At 43.4% G+C, this 19075-nt stretch overlaps 1 protein-coding gene across 2 annotated transcripts in view; it reads right to left on the minus strand.

Moving 5' to 3' along the window:
- josd1 (Josephin domain containing 1) overlaps positions 1–19075 on the minus strand; it is a 39019-nt gene that overhangs the window by 13219 nt on the left and 6725 nt on the right. The window contains exons 2-4 of one of the 2 annotated variants that reach the window (XR_010958721.1): positions 16650–16778; positions 13597–13791; positions 8706–11651 (exon numbers count right to left, since the gene is read on the minus strand). Coding sequence is in view for 1 of the 2 variants with exons in the window: in XM_067974315.1 (XP_067830416.1) it covers positions 11552–11651; positions 13597–13791; positions 16650–16778 (424 nt within the window). In the remaining variant the exon portion in view is untranslated. Of the gene's footprint in view, positions 1–6750; positions 11652–13596; positions 13792–16649; positions 16779–19075 lie in introns of those variants that run through there. The other variant, XM_067974315.1, reaches the window with a different exon arrangement.

The following is a 19075-nucleotide window of genomic DNA, read 5'->3' on the forward strand; positions in this document are numbered from 1 at the left end:
TCATTAAAAATACACAGGCGCAAGCCCAGATGGACATTACAACTACCAGACAAGGTTCTCCAAGTGTTCATTTTTACAATGTTTCATTTTATATATTATGTAATACCTGATACTGGAAAGTGGGATTAGGCTGGGTGGCTCATTTTCGGCCAGCGCGGACACGATGGGCTGAATGGCCTCCTTCTGTGCCGTAAGTTTTTTATGATTCTGTGCAATCTTGTAACTTTGTTGACACAAACATCATCACTGTTGCAACCATTCCAGTCATTGGTGCAATCATTCCCATCACCAATGCTTGCATTGCACGCTGCTTGCTTCTAGACTGGCTACACTGCGATAAGATAATCAACCAAGCACCAACAACCCAAACTTATAAGAGGGCCTTTAACATAGTGAAGCATCCAAAGGTGTTTCACAAAGGAAGATGGACAAGTAACAGACTCCTTGGGAGAAGAGTTCAGAGAGGTGACCAAAGGTGCGGTGATGGAGATAGGTTTGAGGAAGTTTCTGAAAGCAGAGAGGTGGCAAGGCAGAGCGGGGTTTAGGGAAAAGGCCGCAGTGGCTAAAGGCTCGGAAACCAATGATGGAGTAAAGGGGAGACTGCAGGAAGCGCACAGAAATGCATAGTCAGGGAGTGCACGAGCCTAAGGGAGCGTGCAGAGAGGCCGTGGGGTGAGACCTTGGACGAATTTGTAAACGAGGAGTGCCCTTTTTGGTATTTTTCTTTTTAGTATGTTCATTATCACAAAATGAAACTTTTTTTTTAAATCAATGGCCAATGTGTGTCTAATGATTAACACAAGGTCATGCAGTCCTGTTGTGAAGCCCTTGATCACTGCAAGGATTGGGCCTCTGCCCAATGCTCACTATTTGGCGTTGATAGCTTGGATAAGTCGTGTGTTCTGCAGAGGTTGGATCTTAGTCCTTTTTAAATACCCTAAGCAGTGACCAAGGCCAACACTCCCTGATCTTTTCTCCCTTCCCTTTGGAAAACACGCAGGACATCTCCCAACCTGAACCGTCCATCCTGGATCAGGAACTGGCTACATGCCTGTCGCAGAGTTTCACTTAGTTCTGATACAGTGACATGGAGATCATTTCTCACAACTAAACTTTCAACAATTGAGTAACGTTTGTGCATCAGAAATGAAAAATATTAATATTTTCTCTCTGTCAAAAAATTGCAGGCAGCTGCCATAACCCACTGCCTGGAACTCCCTACCGAACAGCACTGTGGGAGCACCTTCACCACATGGACTGCAGCGGTTCAAGAAGGCGGCTCACCACCATCTTCTCAAGGGGCAATTAGGGATGGGCAATAAATGCCGGCCTTGCCAGCGATGCCCACATCCCAAGAATGAATGAAAAAAAATTGAATTATGGCATTAATAGTGGCAACTCCCTTCTGAATCATTTGGAAGCACTTGCATTTATATAGCACCTTTCACCTCCCTGGGATGTCCCAAAGTGCTTCACAGCCAACAAAGTACTTTTGAAGTGCAGTCACTGTTGTAATGTAGGAAACGCAGCAGCCAATTTGCGCACAGCAAGGGCCCACAAACAGCAATATGATAATGACCAGATAATGGGCCATACTTTGCTGGAGTGGCACACCTCATGCCGTGCCCAGTTAGTTAAGACTTATTCACACATGTTTAGGTTTTGAAAATTTTTTCCCACAAAGTTGCTGGAAGTGCGAGCTGTTAATGGCGCAGCGAGGGCAGCAGAGCATCTGGGACCTTGGTGAACAACAGGACAAACAGGGTATCTCCTTAACCATTGAGATTAAAGGATTGAGAAATAAACAGAGGAAGGATTGAGAAATAAACAGAGGAAGGATTGAGAAGGAGGGTGATTTCAATGTCAATGACAGATACAGAAAGAGAAAGAGAGAGGAAAAGAAAGATTGGATTAACAAAGAAAAAGAGACAGAAGGGAAAAGTAAGAAAAAATGACATTTTTCAAATCTCCTATAACAAGTCACAACCTGAAGGAATGAGACTCCACACTTATAATTGTTTACTTTCTGGGCAAGAGGGGTTGATTGGCAGTTATCACCTCATTAAAAGGGTACTTAGGTTGTTAGTTAATTAACTTAACTTGCTGTGGCAAGTTTAATGGTCAATTATTGTGAAAATGCAGCAACTTCATGAAAATCACGGGGAGGTGCCATTTTCGCAAAGCTAATAGCAGAGCAAATTGGACAGCGACCTGTAGCGATTCGCAATTCACAGAGTATCTCTTCCTCGCTACAAGTTGCTGGCTGATTTGCACATTAATAACAGCGTGCGTTGTTCAGACGCCATTATTTCTGAGCAAAATCTGTCCCAATTGGTTTCGGTGGTGTTGGTTGAGGGATAAATGTTGGCCAGGACACCAGGAGAAGGATTTCCATTCCCCTAACAATCCCAAACCAACGCCACCTCTAGACCAGAAGATCCAAGCCAACCCAAAGGCCTGTCCAAAGCAGGGGGACGAATCCCACTGGATAATACAGCTCGAGCTTGGAATATCGATCCAACATTCTCAGCAAATATACTGGGGGTTAGAGGGTCAGAATGATACCGGGTCTTAGAGGGTTAAATTATCAGGATACATTACATAAACTTGGCTTGTATTCCTTTGAGAATAGAGGATTGAACTGTTTAAAATGTTAAAAGGATTCAATAGGATAGATATGGAGAAACTATTTCCTTTGGTGGATGCTGGGGGTCCATTGGAGCTTTCAAGATTGCGATCGATAGATTTTTGTTAGGCCAGGGTATCAAGTGATATGGAGCAAAGGTGGAGAAATGGAGTTGAGGTGCAGATCAGCCATGATCCAACTGAAAGATGAAGCAGGCTCGAGGGGCTAAATGGCCTCTTCCTGTTCCTATTTTCATAACGCTGATAGCCAATTATTGCACAGGCATTGTTTCAATAGTGATGACTGACCTGTAGTGATGAGTGACTTCAGTTATATGGAGAGGCCGGAGAAGAGTGGTGAGAATGTGGAACTTGGAGTGGTTGGGGCGATTAGCATCGATGCATTTAAAGAAAAGCTAGATAAGTACATGAGGGAAAAAGGAATATGATATGTTGATAGGGGGAGATGAAGTAAGATGGGAGGAGGCTCATGTGGAGCATAAACACTGGCATAGACCAGTAGGGCCGATTGGCCTGTTTCTGAGCTGTAAATTCTATGTAAGCTGGGATTGTTCTCCTTACAGCGAGAAGGTGGTTAAGGGCAGATTTAATAGAGGTGTTCAAAATCACGTGTGGTTTTGATAGAGTAAATAGGGAGAAACTGTTTCCACTGGCAGGAGGGTCGGTAACCAGAAGAGACAGATTTAAGATAATTGGCAAAAGAACCAGGGGGGAGATGAGGAGAATTGTTTTTACGCAGCGAGTTGTTATGATCTGGAATGCGCTGCCTGAAAGGGCGGTGGAAGCAGATTCAACAGTAACTTTCAGAAGGGAACTGGATAAATACTTGCAAAGGAAAAATTTGCAGGGCTTTTGGGAAAGAGCAAGGGAGTGGGACTAATTGGATAGCTCTTTTAAAGAGCTGGCACAGGCATGATGGGCCAAATGGCCTCCTTCTGTGCTGTAAGATTCTATATGCACACGTGTGCCTGTTATTACCTCACTCACTGAAATCTCAGGGAGCAGCTGATGATCATAAACAGCGTGAGCACTGAACTTGTGATTTATGACAATGTGACTAGGCCCACTTGATAAACTTGCTTCTTACAAAGCTCCATTGTGTTGCCTTGCTCTCTGCAGCCTCCAGTTTGCCACTCACTTTGTATAAGGATTTGCAATTTGCATATCTCCATGGAGTTACTATGGAATGCTATGACACTGACTCCATAGTTACTGTCACTGTATAATTTGCAATATCTGACTCAGCGCTAGCTAAATTCAACATTATACAGGCCGAGCTCAATGTCGCATCATTTGAAAGCAATCTTTGCACTAGTGTTACTTTCTCTTTTACTTCTGTGGGTTTTTTTTCAAATTCGCTCTCAGAATATTTATTACTTAAAATTTTAATAAGGTTTCCTCTTGCATAAACCCTCCGAGGGGAATGCATCACCCGAAAGTAAACAAGGTCTGCACCTGATTTATAAAGAAAAGGATGAACGGTTAGAGAACTGATTGAAGTGGCTCGCTCAGCTCTGAGCCTAGCCCCAGTATTACCAGCAGAGATGCGCAGTCACGCTGCAGGAGTGAAAAATCCAATTACAGCGTTGACACTGGGTGACAACAGCAACAACTTGCATTTATATAGCGCCTTGAACATAGCAAAACATTACACGGCGCCTCACAGGAGCGACTGTCAAACAAAATCTGACACCGAGCCACATATGGAGATATTAGGACAGGTGACCAAAAGCTTGGTCAGAGGTAGGTTTTAAGGAGTGACTTAAAGGAGGAGAGAGGAGCAGAGGGGTTTAGGGAGGGGATTGCAGAGCTTAGGGCCCAGACAGATGAAAACACAGCACAAGGACACGTGCACTGGCGGAAGTTTGGATGCACAGGCCTCCCGCTCTCTTAGCTACAGATTCGCAGAACCTAAAACTTACAGGGGAGCAAACCGAAGAAACCGCTCCCTCACTGGAGCGTAAACATCGAACTCAAAACGCAGCGGCAATATTAATCTGAGCTATCTTAATCACTCCAATTCTACTTTGCGAACCTATAAATTACCGGTGAGACTAGTGGACAAACGCTTACCGAGTTTGTATGACAGTCCTCTGTCCAAGGTGCTAAGCTGTTTATGGGTCAGTGTTATTCATAGAAAGGTTACAGCACGGAAGGAGGCCATTCGGCCCATCGAGTCCACGCCGGCTCTATGCAAGAGCAATCCAGCTAGTCCCACTCCCCCGCCCTATCCCCGTAGCCCTGCAATTTTTTTTCCTTTTAAGTACTTATCCAGTTCCCTTTTGAAGGCCATGATTGAATCTGCCTCCACCACCCCTTTGGGCAGTGCATTCCAGATCCTAACCACTTGCTGTGTAAAAAAGATTTTCCTCATGTCACCTTTGGTTCTTTTGACAATCACCTGAAGTCTATATCCTCTTGTTCTTGATCCTTCCGCCAATGGGAACAGTTTCTCTCTATCTATTAGAGTTATACAGCACGGATAGAGGCCCTTCGGCCCATCGTGTCTAGACCGTTCATGACTTTGAATACCTCTATCAAATCTCCTCGCAACCGTCTCTGTTCCAAGGAGAACAACCCCAGCTTCTCCAGTCTATCCACATAACTAAAGTCCCTGATCCCTGGAATCATTCTATTAAATCTCTTCTGCCCCCTTTCTAAGGCCTTCACATCTTTCCTAAAGTGCGGTGCCCAGAACTGACACAATACTCCAGTTGTGGACGAACCAGTGTTTTTTAAAGGTTCATCATGACTTCCATACTTTTGTACTCTATGCCTCTATTTATAAAGCCCAGGATCCCGTATGCTTTTTTAACCGCTTTCTCAACCTGCCCTGCCACCTTCAACGATTTGTGCATATATAGCCCCAGGTCTCTCTGTTCCTGTACCCCTTTTAGAATTGCGCGCTCTAGTTTATATTGCCTCTCCTTGTTCTTCCTACCGAAATGTATCACTTCGCATTTTTCTGCGTTAAATTTCATCTGCCACATATCCACCCATGCCACCAGCCTGTCGATATCCTCTTGAAGTCCATCACTATCCTCCTCACTGTTTACTACCCTTCCAAGTTTTGTGTCATCTGCAAATTTTGAAATTGTGCCCTGTACACCCAAGTCCAAGTCATTAATACATATCAAGAAAAGCAGTGGTCCCAGCACCGACCCCTGGGGAACACCACTGTACACCTCCCTCCTGTTTGAAAAACAACCGTTCACCACTACGCTCTGTTTCCTGTCCCTTAGCCAATTCTGTATCCATGTTGCTACTGCCCCCGTTATTCCATGGGCCGCAATCTTGATGATAAGCCTACCATGAGGCACTTTATCAAACACCTTTTGAAAGTCCATCAACTGCATTGCCCTCATCTACCCTCCCTGTTACCTCATCAAAAAAACTATCAGGTTAGTTAAACACGATTTGCCTTTAACAAATCCGTGCTGGCTTTCCCTAATCAATCCACCCTCGTCCAAGTGACTGTTAATTCTCTCCCGGATTATCATTTCTAAAAGTTTCCCCACCACTGAGGTTAAACTGACTGGCCTATAGTTGCTGGGTTTATCCTGACACCCTTTTTTGAACAAGGGTGTAACATTTGCAATTCTCCAGTCCTCTGGCACCACCCCCGTATCTACGGATGTTTGGAAGAAGATAGCCAGTACCCTTGCAATTTCCACCCTTACTTCCCTCAGCAACCTCGGATGCATCCCATCCAGACCGGGTGACTGCTATTAAAATAGCAGAGGTAAGTTATAAAAACAAGGTAAGTGTTCGCCCCTAATAACGGCCAAGGTAATTGCTAGCCTCCAATCAAACCCGTAATTGTACCCATTAAATATATTAAAAGACATGGCAGACTGTCCCCAAGACTGACTACAGTTGGAAGAAAGAGATAGAAACTGAAGTCTGTGCCAAGAAAAGTTTAATAGCGACTTTTCTTAAACACTGTCAAATTCTTTTAAGTTACACATTAAGGCCACAAAAACTATTAGTAGTTTCATATTTAAACAAATTGATGGAAGATTTTATTAAAACAATATGTATTTTTTTTCATTTGAGTAGACAAAACACAAAATAGGATGAAGAAAGGATCACAAGGCTGGCAGGTCAGAAACTCTTAATTTATTTCTGTGGCCTGAGGATCTTAAAATAAAAATTATCCTCACGATTACCCAAAACATATAGTGTTTATTATATAGCTTTGCACCTTTCATTCCTCTCCCAAATACAAGGGAGGTCTGTGTAAGAAACAGCATCAGGGTGGAATAATGCAAAAATACAAATCGATTTACTTTCTGCCTGCAATCACACCAGATTCTGTGTTAGCAATGCAATAAAGTTATTTTAATTTTTAAAGTGCTAACAGAGGCAGTAGAGACACACACTAATGAAGCCCACGTTGGATGTCTGCAAATGGGCTGGTGTCTGTTCAGGGTCTCTGTTTTCCTAAATTTGTTTGCTCCAATCTGGTTAGTGGGAGAAAGCAGCAACGGCCGATTTGGGATTACCAATGCAACAAACTTTGGACAATTCTCTGGACAGCTCAACAATCTCCCCACCCCACCCCCTCACCCCTCCTAAAATGAGAGGATCAAAATAATCCACCACCTAAATGAAACACTATATTGGCTGAGATGCTTTCCTTCCAGTTCAGTGCTGGTCTGTACCAAAAAAAACAAACACATTTTACAAGTTGGTCAAATCCAGAAATGCTGCAGTGTTGGGTTTCTGCAACTACAGGCATCAAGAGATTTATGGGCACTGCTCCTCAGGAGTGAAAAAAAGCAACATTGCATTACTTACATTTTTTACTTAATAACCCCCACAATCTACAGATACCGTCTCCAAACCCCCACAATCTACCGATACCGTCTCCCAAACCCCCACAATCTACAGATACCGTCTCAAACCCCCACATTCGACAGATACCGTCTCCCAAACCCCCACAATCTACAGATACCGTCTCAAACCCCCACATTCGACAGATACCGTCTCCCAAACCCCCACAATCTACAGATACCGTCTCCCAAACCCCCACAATCTACAGATACCATCTCCCAAACCCCCACAATCGACAGATACCGTCTCCCAAACCCCCACAATCGACAGATACCGTCTCCCAAACCCCCACAATCTACAGATACCCTCTCCCAAACCCCCACAATCTACAGATACCCTCTCCCAAACCCCCACAATCTACAGATACCGTCTCCCAAACCCCCACAATCTACAGATACATTCTCCCAAACCCCCACAATCTACAGATACCGTCTCCCAAACCCCCACAATCTACAGATACATTCTCCCAAACCCCCACAACCTACAGATACTGTCTCCCAAACCCCCACAACGTACAGATACCGTCTCCAGAGCCTGACTCCATCCCGTGTAAAAGCAGAACCTGAACCTATGAAAATTTCTACCCCGGCACAGACCTGAACATTCACCATTCCAGTTACTGAGAAAAAGGATGTTAGTATTACTCTGGTCAAGTGCAAGGAATCTTTCCATTTACATGTTAGTGATGACAAAGTATGGAAATAGAAAAGCATCCAGTTTTACTTCCCCTTCTCTATTCATCTTTGGGCAGTTAGCAAAAAAAAATCTCAGTGTGTCGGATGGGTGGTAGATTTAAGGATTTGGAGTAAACGTCAATATATTTTTCACATCTTCGCTAGTCATAGCAATACCTGATCCTTGTTAGGTTTCAGCTTCCGAAACGAGAGAGCATTCAGATTCTCCGATCCAAATTTCAGGAGTCTGAAACTAGTTGGGAAAATGTTGATGCAGCTATGACAATCCCCGCTTAGAATTTTCAGCAGCGTTCCCTGTAAATGCGACTGTACTGTGCCAGTGGCAGAACGTCTTACTCCCCCCTACCTTTCATTTTTGGAGTGTTGACAGGTTTTCAAATTTGGATGCATCACTTCTTTCCAAAATGTCAACTCAGCATTGGACTGTTGATCATGCAATTAAACTGGACACTGCACCTGATCGCACCGCATTCCTTCCCCCCTCCCCTCTCTGTTTCCCAATTTAAGTTCCAATAAACGCACTCTTACCTTCGCACAGCTGCCTGCTTGATTTTTCCTCTCTTTCAAGCAGTCGCCAGATTCGAACGCAGACTGTTTACATTTTCAGGACTTAGGAACAAGATGAGGACCAGGCCAGGTAGCGAGGTACCAGTCACTCCGCATTCCTCCACCTCACCCTGAGCCATTGCAAAGGTCCGCTTAGTTGCCTGGTGGAAAACTTGTGGAACGTTAACCGTCTTGGCCTAATGAGTCCAAGTACCAGTTTTAATCTGGAACTCAACGTACGAACCTGTGGTTTGAGAGATCACCTGCCTGATTCTACCTGGTTAGCCACAAGTGGAAGGGCGTGCTGGCAAACTATCACTTTCTTGGTCTGAACTCAAGGCCTTGCAGAAATTCTCATCACCGTTGAATCTGCTGTTTAATGTTTGTGCCAGAGAGGTGAACTTTGGCGAACTGAATAGCCTTTTCTCATCCTTGGGTTTTCTGAAGTACAGCCGTGAAATTCAGATCACTTTAGTTTCTAGCCAATTCAAATTAAACTGCATTGGCCAAACCATACACGTCTACTTATTCCAATTTTAGTTTGCAGTTAAGCTAAGGCGATTTCACAAAGAATGGACGAGGGAGGCCATTCAGTCCGCTAATCTCATCCTTCCATTGAAACCCACAATCCTGCCCTCCATTCGGGCACCAACGGAAAGTTTTTTCTGGACGTACAGCAGTCACTTTTTCAGCACATACGAGCATTACGTTGGAGCTAAGTGGCCCGGTAACTGAGCGGTGGTGACATTTGGTAGGTAATAAGAACATGGCCAATTCCAGGGATGCCGGTCGTGACTTGGCAATCCCAGAGCTGTCACAGTCAGAACAGAACATACCCAGCTGAAGAGCGAGCCTTTTTAAAACAGAACTGCAACACCTGAGGCCAATCACATCACAACTGGTGAATGAGACTGTGGTTCATGAACAGTTTCTTATTCCTCCAATCAGAGCAACCTGCACTCTCTCATTTAGTCCATGTTGGTGGGTTATTGACAACATCGTGGGTTAGTCACATCCTGGGTAAAGCCCACCCATGTAGTGCAATGGAGTCTTTGATTGTGTCATTTAACTAGAACCCTTAATATAAAATCAAGTCGACCCAGCTGATCTAAACTCACAGAGTCACACTGTTTACAGGAAAAGGAAACTGTCGAGGAACATTCGCAGCAGTCAGAAGTAGGGAACAGTGAGCAATAAAAGGAATGATTCCACTGTTGGAACTTTGCTCCCCCTTTTCCCTCAATGTCTGATCTTACTGCTGAACTTGATACCAATATATTAAACTACAAAAACGTGGTGGCGGAGAACATTCCTCTCAGAGATACAGGTCAAGTTGAAAAGGGGACTTTAGGTGTCAGGTCTATCCACGAACCCCTAGTGCAAGCAGACATGTTCAACCTTCAGTGCAGCCCAACTCCTTTCTCCAATCCTTGAATTAATAATTGCAGATGCAGTGACTGGGGTGTCTGATGAGCTAAATATAAATTAACTTCATTTAGATATTTTTTTTTTAAGTTTTGTGAAATATAGCCAATAAATTCTACAATTTGGGGAATTTGGAAATTCCCAGCAAATCCTTGCACTTTTTAAATAGATTGTCCAGACAATTATTAAGGTGCCAAAAGAGAGTCTGCTTGCCCAAGAACCCTATTTTGTGCTGTAGGTTATCTTATCTGGTCTATATTATTTAGATTTGTGTCAGTCCAAATTTATTTTATATGAATTACCACTGGTTCCAATTGCGCATGGATTTTCTGACACGGGGGAGGGGGCATTTCTAACCTAACCCACCCGTCCGGGAAACCGACGAGATCGGGTGCATCGCTGGTTTTAGACCCCGCCTGAATTTACTCTCCATTGAAGTCAGCGAGATAGTTTAAACGACTCCCTGGATGTCACTAGTGTGGAGTACTGTTGGGTATTTGAATAGCACAGAGACACATCTATTGGCAGTAATAGGCAGTACGAACTTTTCTCAAGTTGCAACACAAACTGGAAAATCAATACCTACAGGTTTTGAATTGATCTCAACAGTGCTGTCTACCCTTGACTAGATTGTCAATGCAGCCACCATGTTTAAACCCTTTAGTGTCCATTTTAACAAACAGGTAGCCAATACACTAATTTTAAAACTTGATTTGTCACGTCGAGGCCTCCTAAGTCACACAGGCTGCTGTGTGTGTAGAGAAAGTGGACAATGTCAAAAAATAGGCCATCATGACCAGCACAGACCTCGTCCCAATGACCTAAATGTCAGCAACACAACCGCCAACAATGTTTTTTTGGTTTAGGTGAGTGGAAGTGTTAATGACCTAGTAAGAAAACATTAGCAAGCCATTGTCGAATGGAGGGGGGGGGGGGGCAAATCAAGCAACAACTGTCTAGAAACAAGGCATCTAGTCAGGCCTTAATGCAATAGCTTGTGTTGCTCAGTTGAAATTTTCATTTAATTTAGTCTTGGCCCCAGACCTGAAGGCTTACCTGGCCCCATATATTTCTGACTTACTTTGACATCTAACAACAATTTTTTCCCCCCCATTTTTGATATTTATATATTTTACACTTTTTTCTTTTTTAAGCAACAAAACAAACAAAAATCCACTTATCGTCCCTCATCAAAGTTTTTCGCACTTTGAGTCATTTATATATTTAAAAAAGCACCAACTCTTCTGTAGAATACTTAAGTCACCAAGTCTTTTAAAGATATGCAGACCTAAAAAGAACCCTTTTCCACTGATATAGTCACTGTGGTTTAAGAATTTTGCTTCTGTCCATTGAATGTGGAGCTGTAGTGACTACCAAGGTTAGTTCGATTGGGATTTACAAAGTCAGCCATCTGTTCTCCAGCTCTGATGAACTTCAACCTCTTCACTTACAACCAATAGGAGCTCACAGTTCTTCCCCCTCAGCTGGTGTTTCAGAAACTTTCTGTGTGAAGATTAAAAATAAACAAGAGGGCATCAATACATTGTACAAATTTACAGCTCATGCTGAACACAGGGCAGGAACACATCAAGGGGCTCAAATAATCAAACAGTTATGACGATTGCTATATATCACTTTTGCTGTGCTCTCACACTCCGACAGCCCAATGAGATTACTGCCTTGTGTTCACTCTTGTTTGTTCAAATTTGTTTTTTTTTTAAACCCCATCTTTCCAGAAGTTGCTGGCTTCTTCACTGGGGTAGACTTCTAATGGGCGCAGAGCGGCCATTAGTCACGTGTGTGGACCATGGCACTGGCAGGCTATCTGACTGTGGAAGGCATCACATCACACCAAACCCGATCACATCCCCGTTTGAGGCATATCGCCTACACAAGTCACTGCAAAGTAACTCATTGCGTAAAGCAATTTGAGATGTGATAAGGCACTACGTAAATGCAAGTATATTAAAGCAGGAATGGGATCAGGGAAGATGGTTTTTCCTTCCACCACTCAAGGTCGATTTGGCACTGAACCACTGCCCCAGCTAAGCTCTGATAGACTGGTGGTTGAACGTGGCATTCTCATGGTCTGTGAGCCAGAATGGTCTTAAATTATATTCTTTCATTAAAACATTCAGCAAGGAGGTTACCGTGCAGCAGATTTTCTCACGTGCCGTGGATATTTATATTACACAAGATCAGGGAGTTACAATATTTCAAGCTTGACTTCATTTTCTTCCATTCAGATGGGATCCGATTTGAACCCTTTCCCCTCGTTTACGCAAACTATGCAACGGGGAGTCGCTGGATGGTGTCTCTGGAGCAGGAACCCAGGCCAATTTCTCCCTCTTAACCCCAGGGGCACGAAGGGTGACCGTCACACCCCGACTGCTGCCTCTGTAGAGGTCGTTTTCTATTAAACGGGATGGGATGCAGTGAAAAGGAATTCCCTGACGAACCCATCTTGTATCAAACTGCTACAAGCAACGGCAGTGATTTGAGAAGGCGACCACCACCACATTCTCAGGACAACCCAGGGACGGGCAATGAATGCCAGCCTTGCCCACAAATCGAGAATGAATTAAAAAAAAGCACACACAGCCTAGAATCCAATATGGCTACTCTTACAAGAGAGAATGTGTAATTTAGTGAGGGGTGGCCAGTGACTCTTGTTGGAATGTGCGTGTGGATTCCTGGCAAGGACAGGATTGGGATTCTCTGCAATGCCCCTCCATCCACCCAACAGATAAATGATCTGCTGCCACTCAGTGTATGGACTCTAACATGAAAAATGGTCACTTGGTGGCTGCCGGTGAGTGTGGGACTTGACCCCAGCAAGAATCAGCACTGTCAGGAGACAAAGGGCAAAATTAGAGAGGCAGCACATTAGATTTTGTGAGGCTGTTTCCCTCTGGGTGGAGAGTCTAGAACTCGGAGTCATAATCTCAGGATAAGGGGTCGGCCATTTAGGACCGAGATGAGGTAAAATTTCTTCACTCGGAGGGTTGTGAATCTTTGGAATTCTCTACCCCAGAGGGCTGTGGATACTCAGTCATTGAACATATTCAAGGCTGAGATCGACAGATTTTTGGACACTAAGGGAATCAAGGGATATGGGGATCGGGCGGGAAAGTGGAGTTGAGGTCGATGATCAGCCATGATCTTATTGAATGGTGTTGACACTGTTACTGTGGTACAACCCCATTACCTTATTCAGGCATGAGCCTTGACAGCAAGTGCCAGCAGGCTATCTGACTGTGGAGGGCATCACATTCCCATCCAATTGCGTACGCACCTGATGTCCACACACTCACATTCACTTGGAGGAGGGAATCACCGTTTGTCTAACTGATATGTTATGCGCCAGCATTACCTGCTTCACACGTATACATCTAACACCGTACTGGACACAACTGAGCTCGGACTATTGACCCCGTGATCACTTCACCTGAGTTCGTCCTCGTTGCCGATCTGATCTGGCAGTTTCAGCTTCGAGTCGAGGTTGTAGTAGATTCCAGCGACTTCACGCACGCCAATCCAGTGCTGCCGTTTGAGGGGAAGCTTCACGGGACCCCAACACAAGCTGGAGGGGATGTTCATAATAAAGCCCATCACGTTCGAAAGAGCAATGGTATTAACATCTCTGAAAGAAACGCAAAATAGAATCAGGGGACAAAGACATTTTTGAGAGGTGTGTTAAGGCGCTCTATAAATGCAAGTTCTTTCATTTACAGATGACAGAAGTAGAAGAGTTTACATTAGCAGGTGGCTTCATATAATTTGGGCTGAAACAGCAAACTAAATTCTGGCAAAAAAGTATTCAACAGGAATTATCTGACAAATTGATGTAGAAGGAAAACTATTTCCGAATTTTAAATTCATCTTCAGGTAGAAGCGTTCACTTATGTAGAGCCACGTATCATAGAGGCATAATGGCACAGGAGGAGGCCATTCAGCCCATCGAGCCTGCACCGGCTCTCTGCAGGAGCAATCCAGCTAGTCCCTCTCTACCGCTCTTTCCCCGTAGCCCTGCACATTTTTCTCCTTCAGGTACCTATCTAATTCCTTTTTGAAAGCCACAGTTGATCCTGCTTCCACCACCCTTTCAGGCAGTGCATTCCAGATTCCTAACCACTCGCTGCGTAAAAAAGTTTTTCCTCATATCGCTTTTGGTTCTTTTGCCAATCACCTTAAACCTGTGTCCTTTGGTTCGCAACCCTTCCGCCCGTGGGAACAGTTTTTCTTTATTTATTTTGTCTAGACCCTTCATGATTTTGAAATACATACATACAAAAGCTGCACTGATGGGTCAGTGGGTAAAAGCACCAGCCAGCGTGGTACTGATCCACGCAGACCAGAAGATTCAATTCCCAGCCTGTGTGGAGTTAGCTGCTTTCAGTTAGGGTGACAGTCAGGGTTCCAAAATTGGCCTCAGTGCCTGCGTTAGGAAAGGAGGGGAAAATAAGCCAGGGCTCCCTATCTAATGAGCTCGGCTGGAAAATGTGAGCGGGTGGATGCCAAGGGAGGACAGGATCAAGGTCGGTTATAGTGCCAGCACTCACTGCCTGGGCTCACACATGGGTAAAATATCGAAGGGTCACTGTGCCCCTGACATTATTCCCCAGCAATGGGTCAATGTCTTCAGGATAGTAGGAAAGTAAACTGGCAGGAAAATGGGCTCTTCCCCGCTCCAATTAAACAAGGGCCTCTTGGATACTGGAGGTTGCCTGTGCCTGTAAATCATCATTGTATCATTAGGAGAACAGAAAAGAATATCTTTCAAAATCTGCAGGTAGACGCACAGAATTCACGCACAGAATTCTGACACATAATTCAGGATTCTGTGCACACTACATTCGCATGCATCATTCTCAGTGCACAAAGGAGCCCCACTGTGACTTGTGATGCTCTTGCCTTAATGAGGGCGCAAAGAACCATAAACAGTACGAATTACATCAGCTGTTGGGGCACATCAGGGCTGTAACTCAAACATTTATATTTTGTCAGGCGTAAAATAATTTTGAAGAGAAAAGGAGGATCAAGAGTCAGAAGAGCAGAGAGTTGTTTCGTGACTTCATGATCACACACGCAACATTGCAACACTTTCATGATGCAATTAAACACGAGTCGTGTCACTGAACTGGAACAACCCTGGTTTGTAGAGCAATTTTTGCAACACGACATTGCACTATTAATATTGTAGCGGAGCTGGAACAGTCATTTGCAATCGGGTGGACAAATTTTGTGACATTTTTTGTTTATGTTATTGTGGATATAAAAGATAAAACCAAAATTAAAATGCCTGCGAAATAAAATTGCCATTCAATGGTGAGCGGCTGCTGTATTTTGCAGTAAGAGTAGCGAAGGCAATTAGATTCTGCAATGGGGTGGGGATGCAATCGTACATAGAATTTACAGCACAGAAACAGGCCATTCGGCCCAACTGGTCTATGCCAGTGTTTATGCTCCACACGAGCCTCCTCCCTCCCTACTTCATCTCATCCTATCAGCATATCCTTCTATTCCTTTCTCCCTCACGTATTTATCTCGCCTCCCCTTAAACGCATCTATGTTATTCGCCTCAACTACTCCGTGTGATAGTGAATTCCAAATTCTAATCACTCTCTGAGTAAAAAAGTTTCTCCTGAATTCCCTTTTGGATTTATTAGTGACTACCTTATATTTCTGGCCCCTAGTTTTGGTCTCCCCCACAAGTGGAAACATCTTCTCTACGTCTACCCTATCAAACCCTTTCATAATCTTAAAGACCTCTATCAGGTTGCCCCTCAGCTTTCTCCTTTCCAGAGAAATGAGCCCCAGCCTGTTCAGTCCTTCCTGATAGGTATAACCTATAGGAAGGGGACAATAGGGTTTGTCTGGATGAATGCTAAGATGGGCCATGGCCTTATTTTATACATGTATCTGTTCCTATTAGTTTTATATCCCTATGCTATTTGTATCACACACGAGGAGCTCCGCATTCAGGATCCCATTATTTTAAAAAATGTGCAAAAGAATCAACATATCTTTTTTCCTATATATGGAAAAAACATTTAAATAGTGAGGACTAATGCTCCACTGGTGGCCTAGGGGGTAAGAATGACCCCCATTTTAGGAATGAATGAAAGGACTTGCAATTATATGATGTCTTTCACGTCTTCAGGTCGTCTCAAAGCACTTTACAGCCAAAGTATTTTTGAAAAGTAGTCACTGTAGCAATGTAAGGAAATGCGGCAACCAACCGGCATAAATCAAGGTCCCACAAACTAGAGAAATGACCAGATACGCTGTTTTCATGATGTCGGTGAGGGATAAATATTGGCCAAGACACTAGAACTGTCTTGCACTCCTTTGAATAGTTTGATGGAGCAGGGTCTGAGTTTAGCATCTCATCTAAAAGGCAGCTCCTCCAACCGAGTACTGCACTGAAGTGCCAACCTAAATTATGTGCTCAAATCTCTGGAGTGGGGTTTGAACCGACAACCTTTTGATTGTCCCTACCTTCGTTTGTCCCACCAAACGGCTTCATAACCTTTAGTTTGAAGAGCAGCCATGATTACATTAACATCGTAGTTTCCTGTTCCCAGCATGCTCTTCTTGTGTGGCGTTACCATGGTATTTGGGGACAACCTGGCAGACGGAAAAGCAGATTTAAGCATCGATAAACCTCGAAACAGCATTGATCCCTGTTTAACCCGCTCTGTATCAAACAGCAAGCACTCACAGCGCAGAGTAAGGTAGCAAAATATTCAGTTGATTGCATGCATTGAATTTAAATAGCTATTAGAGATCACAGTGCTATCACTAGTTTTATTTAGCAATAAACTATAGGAGCAGTCACACAGAATTAATCAGCTTTGATGTGCAATTTGTTTTGTGTGATGCTATGAATTTATCACCTGAAATTGCTCCCACCACTATTATCAGCAACATAGGGGTAACCACTAGCACTTCAACCTAGTGTTGTACAGCTCAAAATGCTCTCTGCAGACACAAACCAAGTTTGGAAGGACAAATTTTACAAATGTACTTACATAGAGAATAACAGTAATCAGGACCCTGGTGAAGGATCCACTCAGAACATTAACTAACTCTATTAGATGCTGATTGCCCTGTTGTGCAATGACAATGCTGTGCTTTTATTTTTATTATTTTGCTGTTTTCAATTCAAGTGGCTATAATATTAAAATTTAACTTACCCACATTATACTTTATTGAAATCCTAGTGACAACATTGCATCACGCATGGAATAATGTACAATTTCCCACAATTTACCTGAATATGGCTTTGATTTGGGGGACGGGGAGAAATGGGTGAAAGGAAATAAAGTACCATCAAACTTTAATGTGTGATACACTTCTTGTGAGATGTTAATTCATCACTGAGGGCGGGTTGCACTGTCGGAGGTGCTGTCTTTCAGATGAGACATTAAACCCAGGCCCCATCTGCCCTCTCAGGTGGACGTAGAAGATCCCACGGCAATATTTCGACAAAGAGCAGGGGAGTTCTCCCCGGTGTCCTGGCCAATATTTATCCCTCAACTAACACCACTAAAACATATCATCTAGTCATTAGCACATTGTTTTTGTGGGAGCTTGCTGTGCGCAAATTGGCTGCTGCATTTCCTACATTACAACAGTGATTACATTTCAAAAGTGCTTCATTGATTGTAAAGCACTTTGGGACGTCCTGAGCTCGTGAAATCGCTATATAAATGCACGTCTTTCTTTCTTTCACTGTCAGACCAGTAACCACCAGTATTTCACCCCAGTCTTATGATCATTTCACTTTATGATCATTCCAATTTAATCCAGACAGATGGTATTACAGTCTCTTCTTTCTGCAAGGGTCCATAAGGTTTGGCAATTTTAACGCACACTCAAGTTGGGACAAGTCTCCAGCACAAAATTCTCCATTATCAGAGATTTAAGGACATTCACTCAGAAGAGCCCGATATCTGGTGTGGGAAATGGAAATTGTGAAGTAATGTGCTCTTCTGAAAATGGGATTATGGCAAATTGTAGGGAGAATATAAGCAGCTTTAAACTAAAGCTAACTCATGGTTTATGTTTCCATTGTTGATTTTTTTAAATAAAGAACCATGCAGTTTTTTTTTTAAAATCCATGTTAAATATATGAAAAGGAATTCTAGTTGATAATAACTTTGAACAAAAAAAGCATTAGTGAAGTGGATAGAATTCAGAAGAGTGTGCAATGGAGGAGGGATTTGGGAACATGAATAAGAATTTTTTTTATTGCCAATTTAAAATCTAGGGCTTTTCAGGTTTTTTTTAATTATAAAATTGACATTTTTAAAAAAATAATCAACAGAGGATGGTTCTCAAATTCAGTGGAAGTTGTTTTTTTTAAAACCGATTCAGCACCCAGAGAACATCAGAACTCAGGGTCTCTATCCCCGAAACAGTACCCTGCACTTTCTCGTTCCAGATGCTGACAGACCTGCTATGTATTACCAGCATTTTCTATTTTTATTAGAGAAATCATTATATCTGTGCAAGTGATTGGGCCATAGGCAGCTTGGATGTTATAAAAGGGAGTTAACGGCGGATACCAGTGCCAGTGTGGTGCCTTTCCTGTGTTGTATATATTGTAAAAAATTTCTCGTCAGGCAGCTCTCACTTTTTACCCTCAGTCACTCGTTTTCTCATCTCTTATTGACACTACAATGCTCAGTGCCCCTCTGAAGTTTCCCCTCTCATTCCTCCTAAGCTGCCAATACCCAATTCTAGGTTTTCCTCCTCCCTGTATCCTCAATGAAGCTTAATAGCGGGCAGATGCCTTCATGCAAAACCATTGCAGGAGATGGATTTAGAATTTTTTTGGCACCAAATATCAGTTTGACTCAGCTGGTACAGCGCTCACCTTTGAGTCAGGAGGTTGTGGGTTCAAATCTCACACCAGGACC

The sequence above is a fragment of the Heptranchias perlo genome, chromosome 40, assembly GCF_035084215.1.
Source record: "Heptranchias perlo isolate sHepPer1 chromosome 40, sHepPer1.hap1, whole genome shotgun sequence".
NCBI classification, from domain to species: domain Eukaryota; kingdom Metazoa; phylum Chordata; class Chondrichthyes; order Hexanchiformes; family Hexanchidae; genus Heptranchias; species Heptranchias perlo.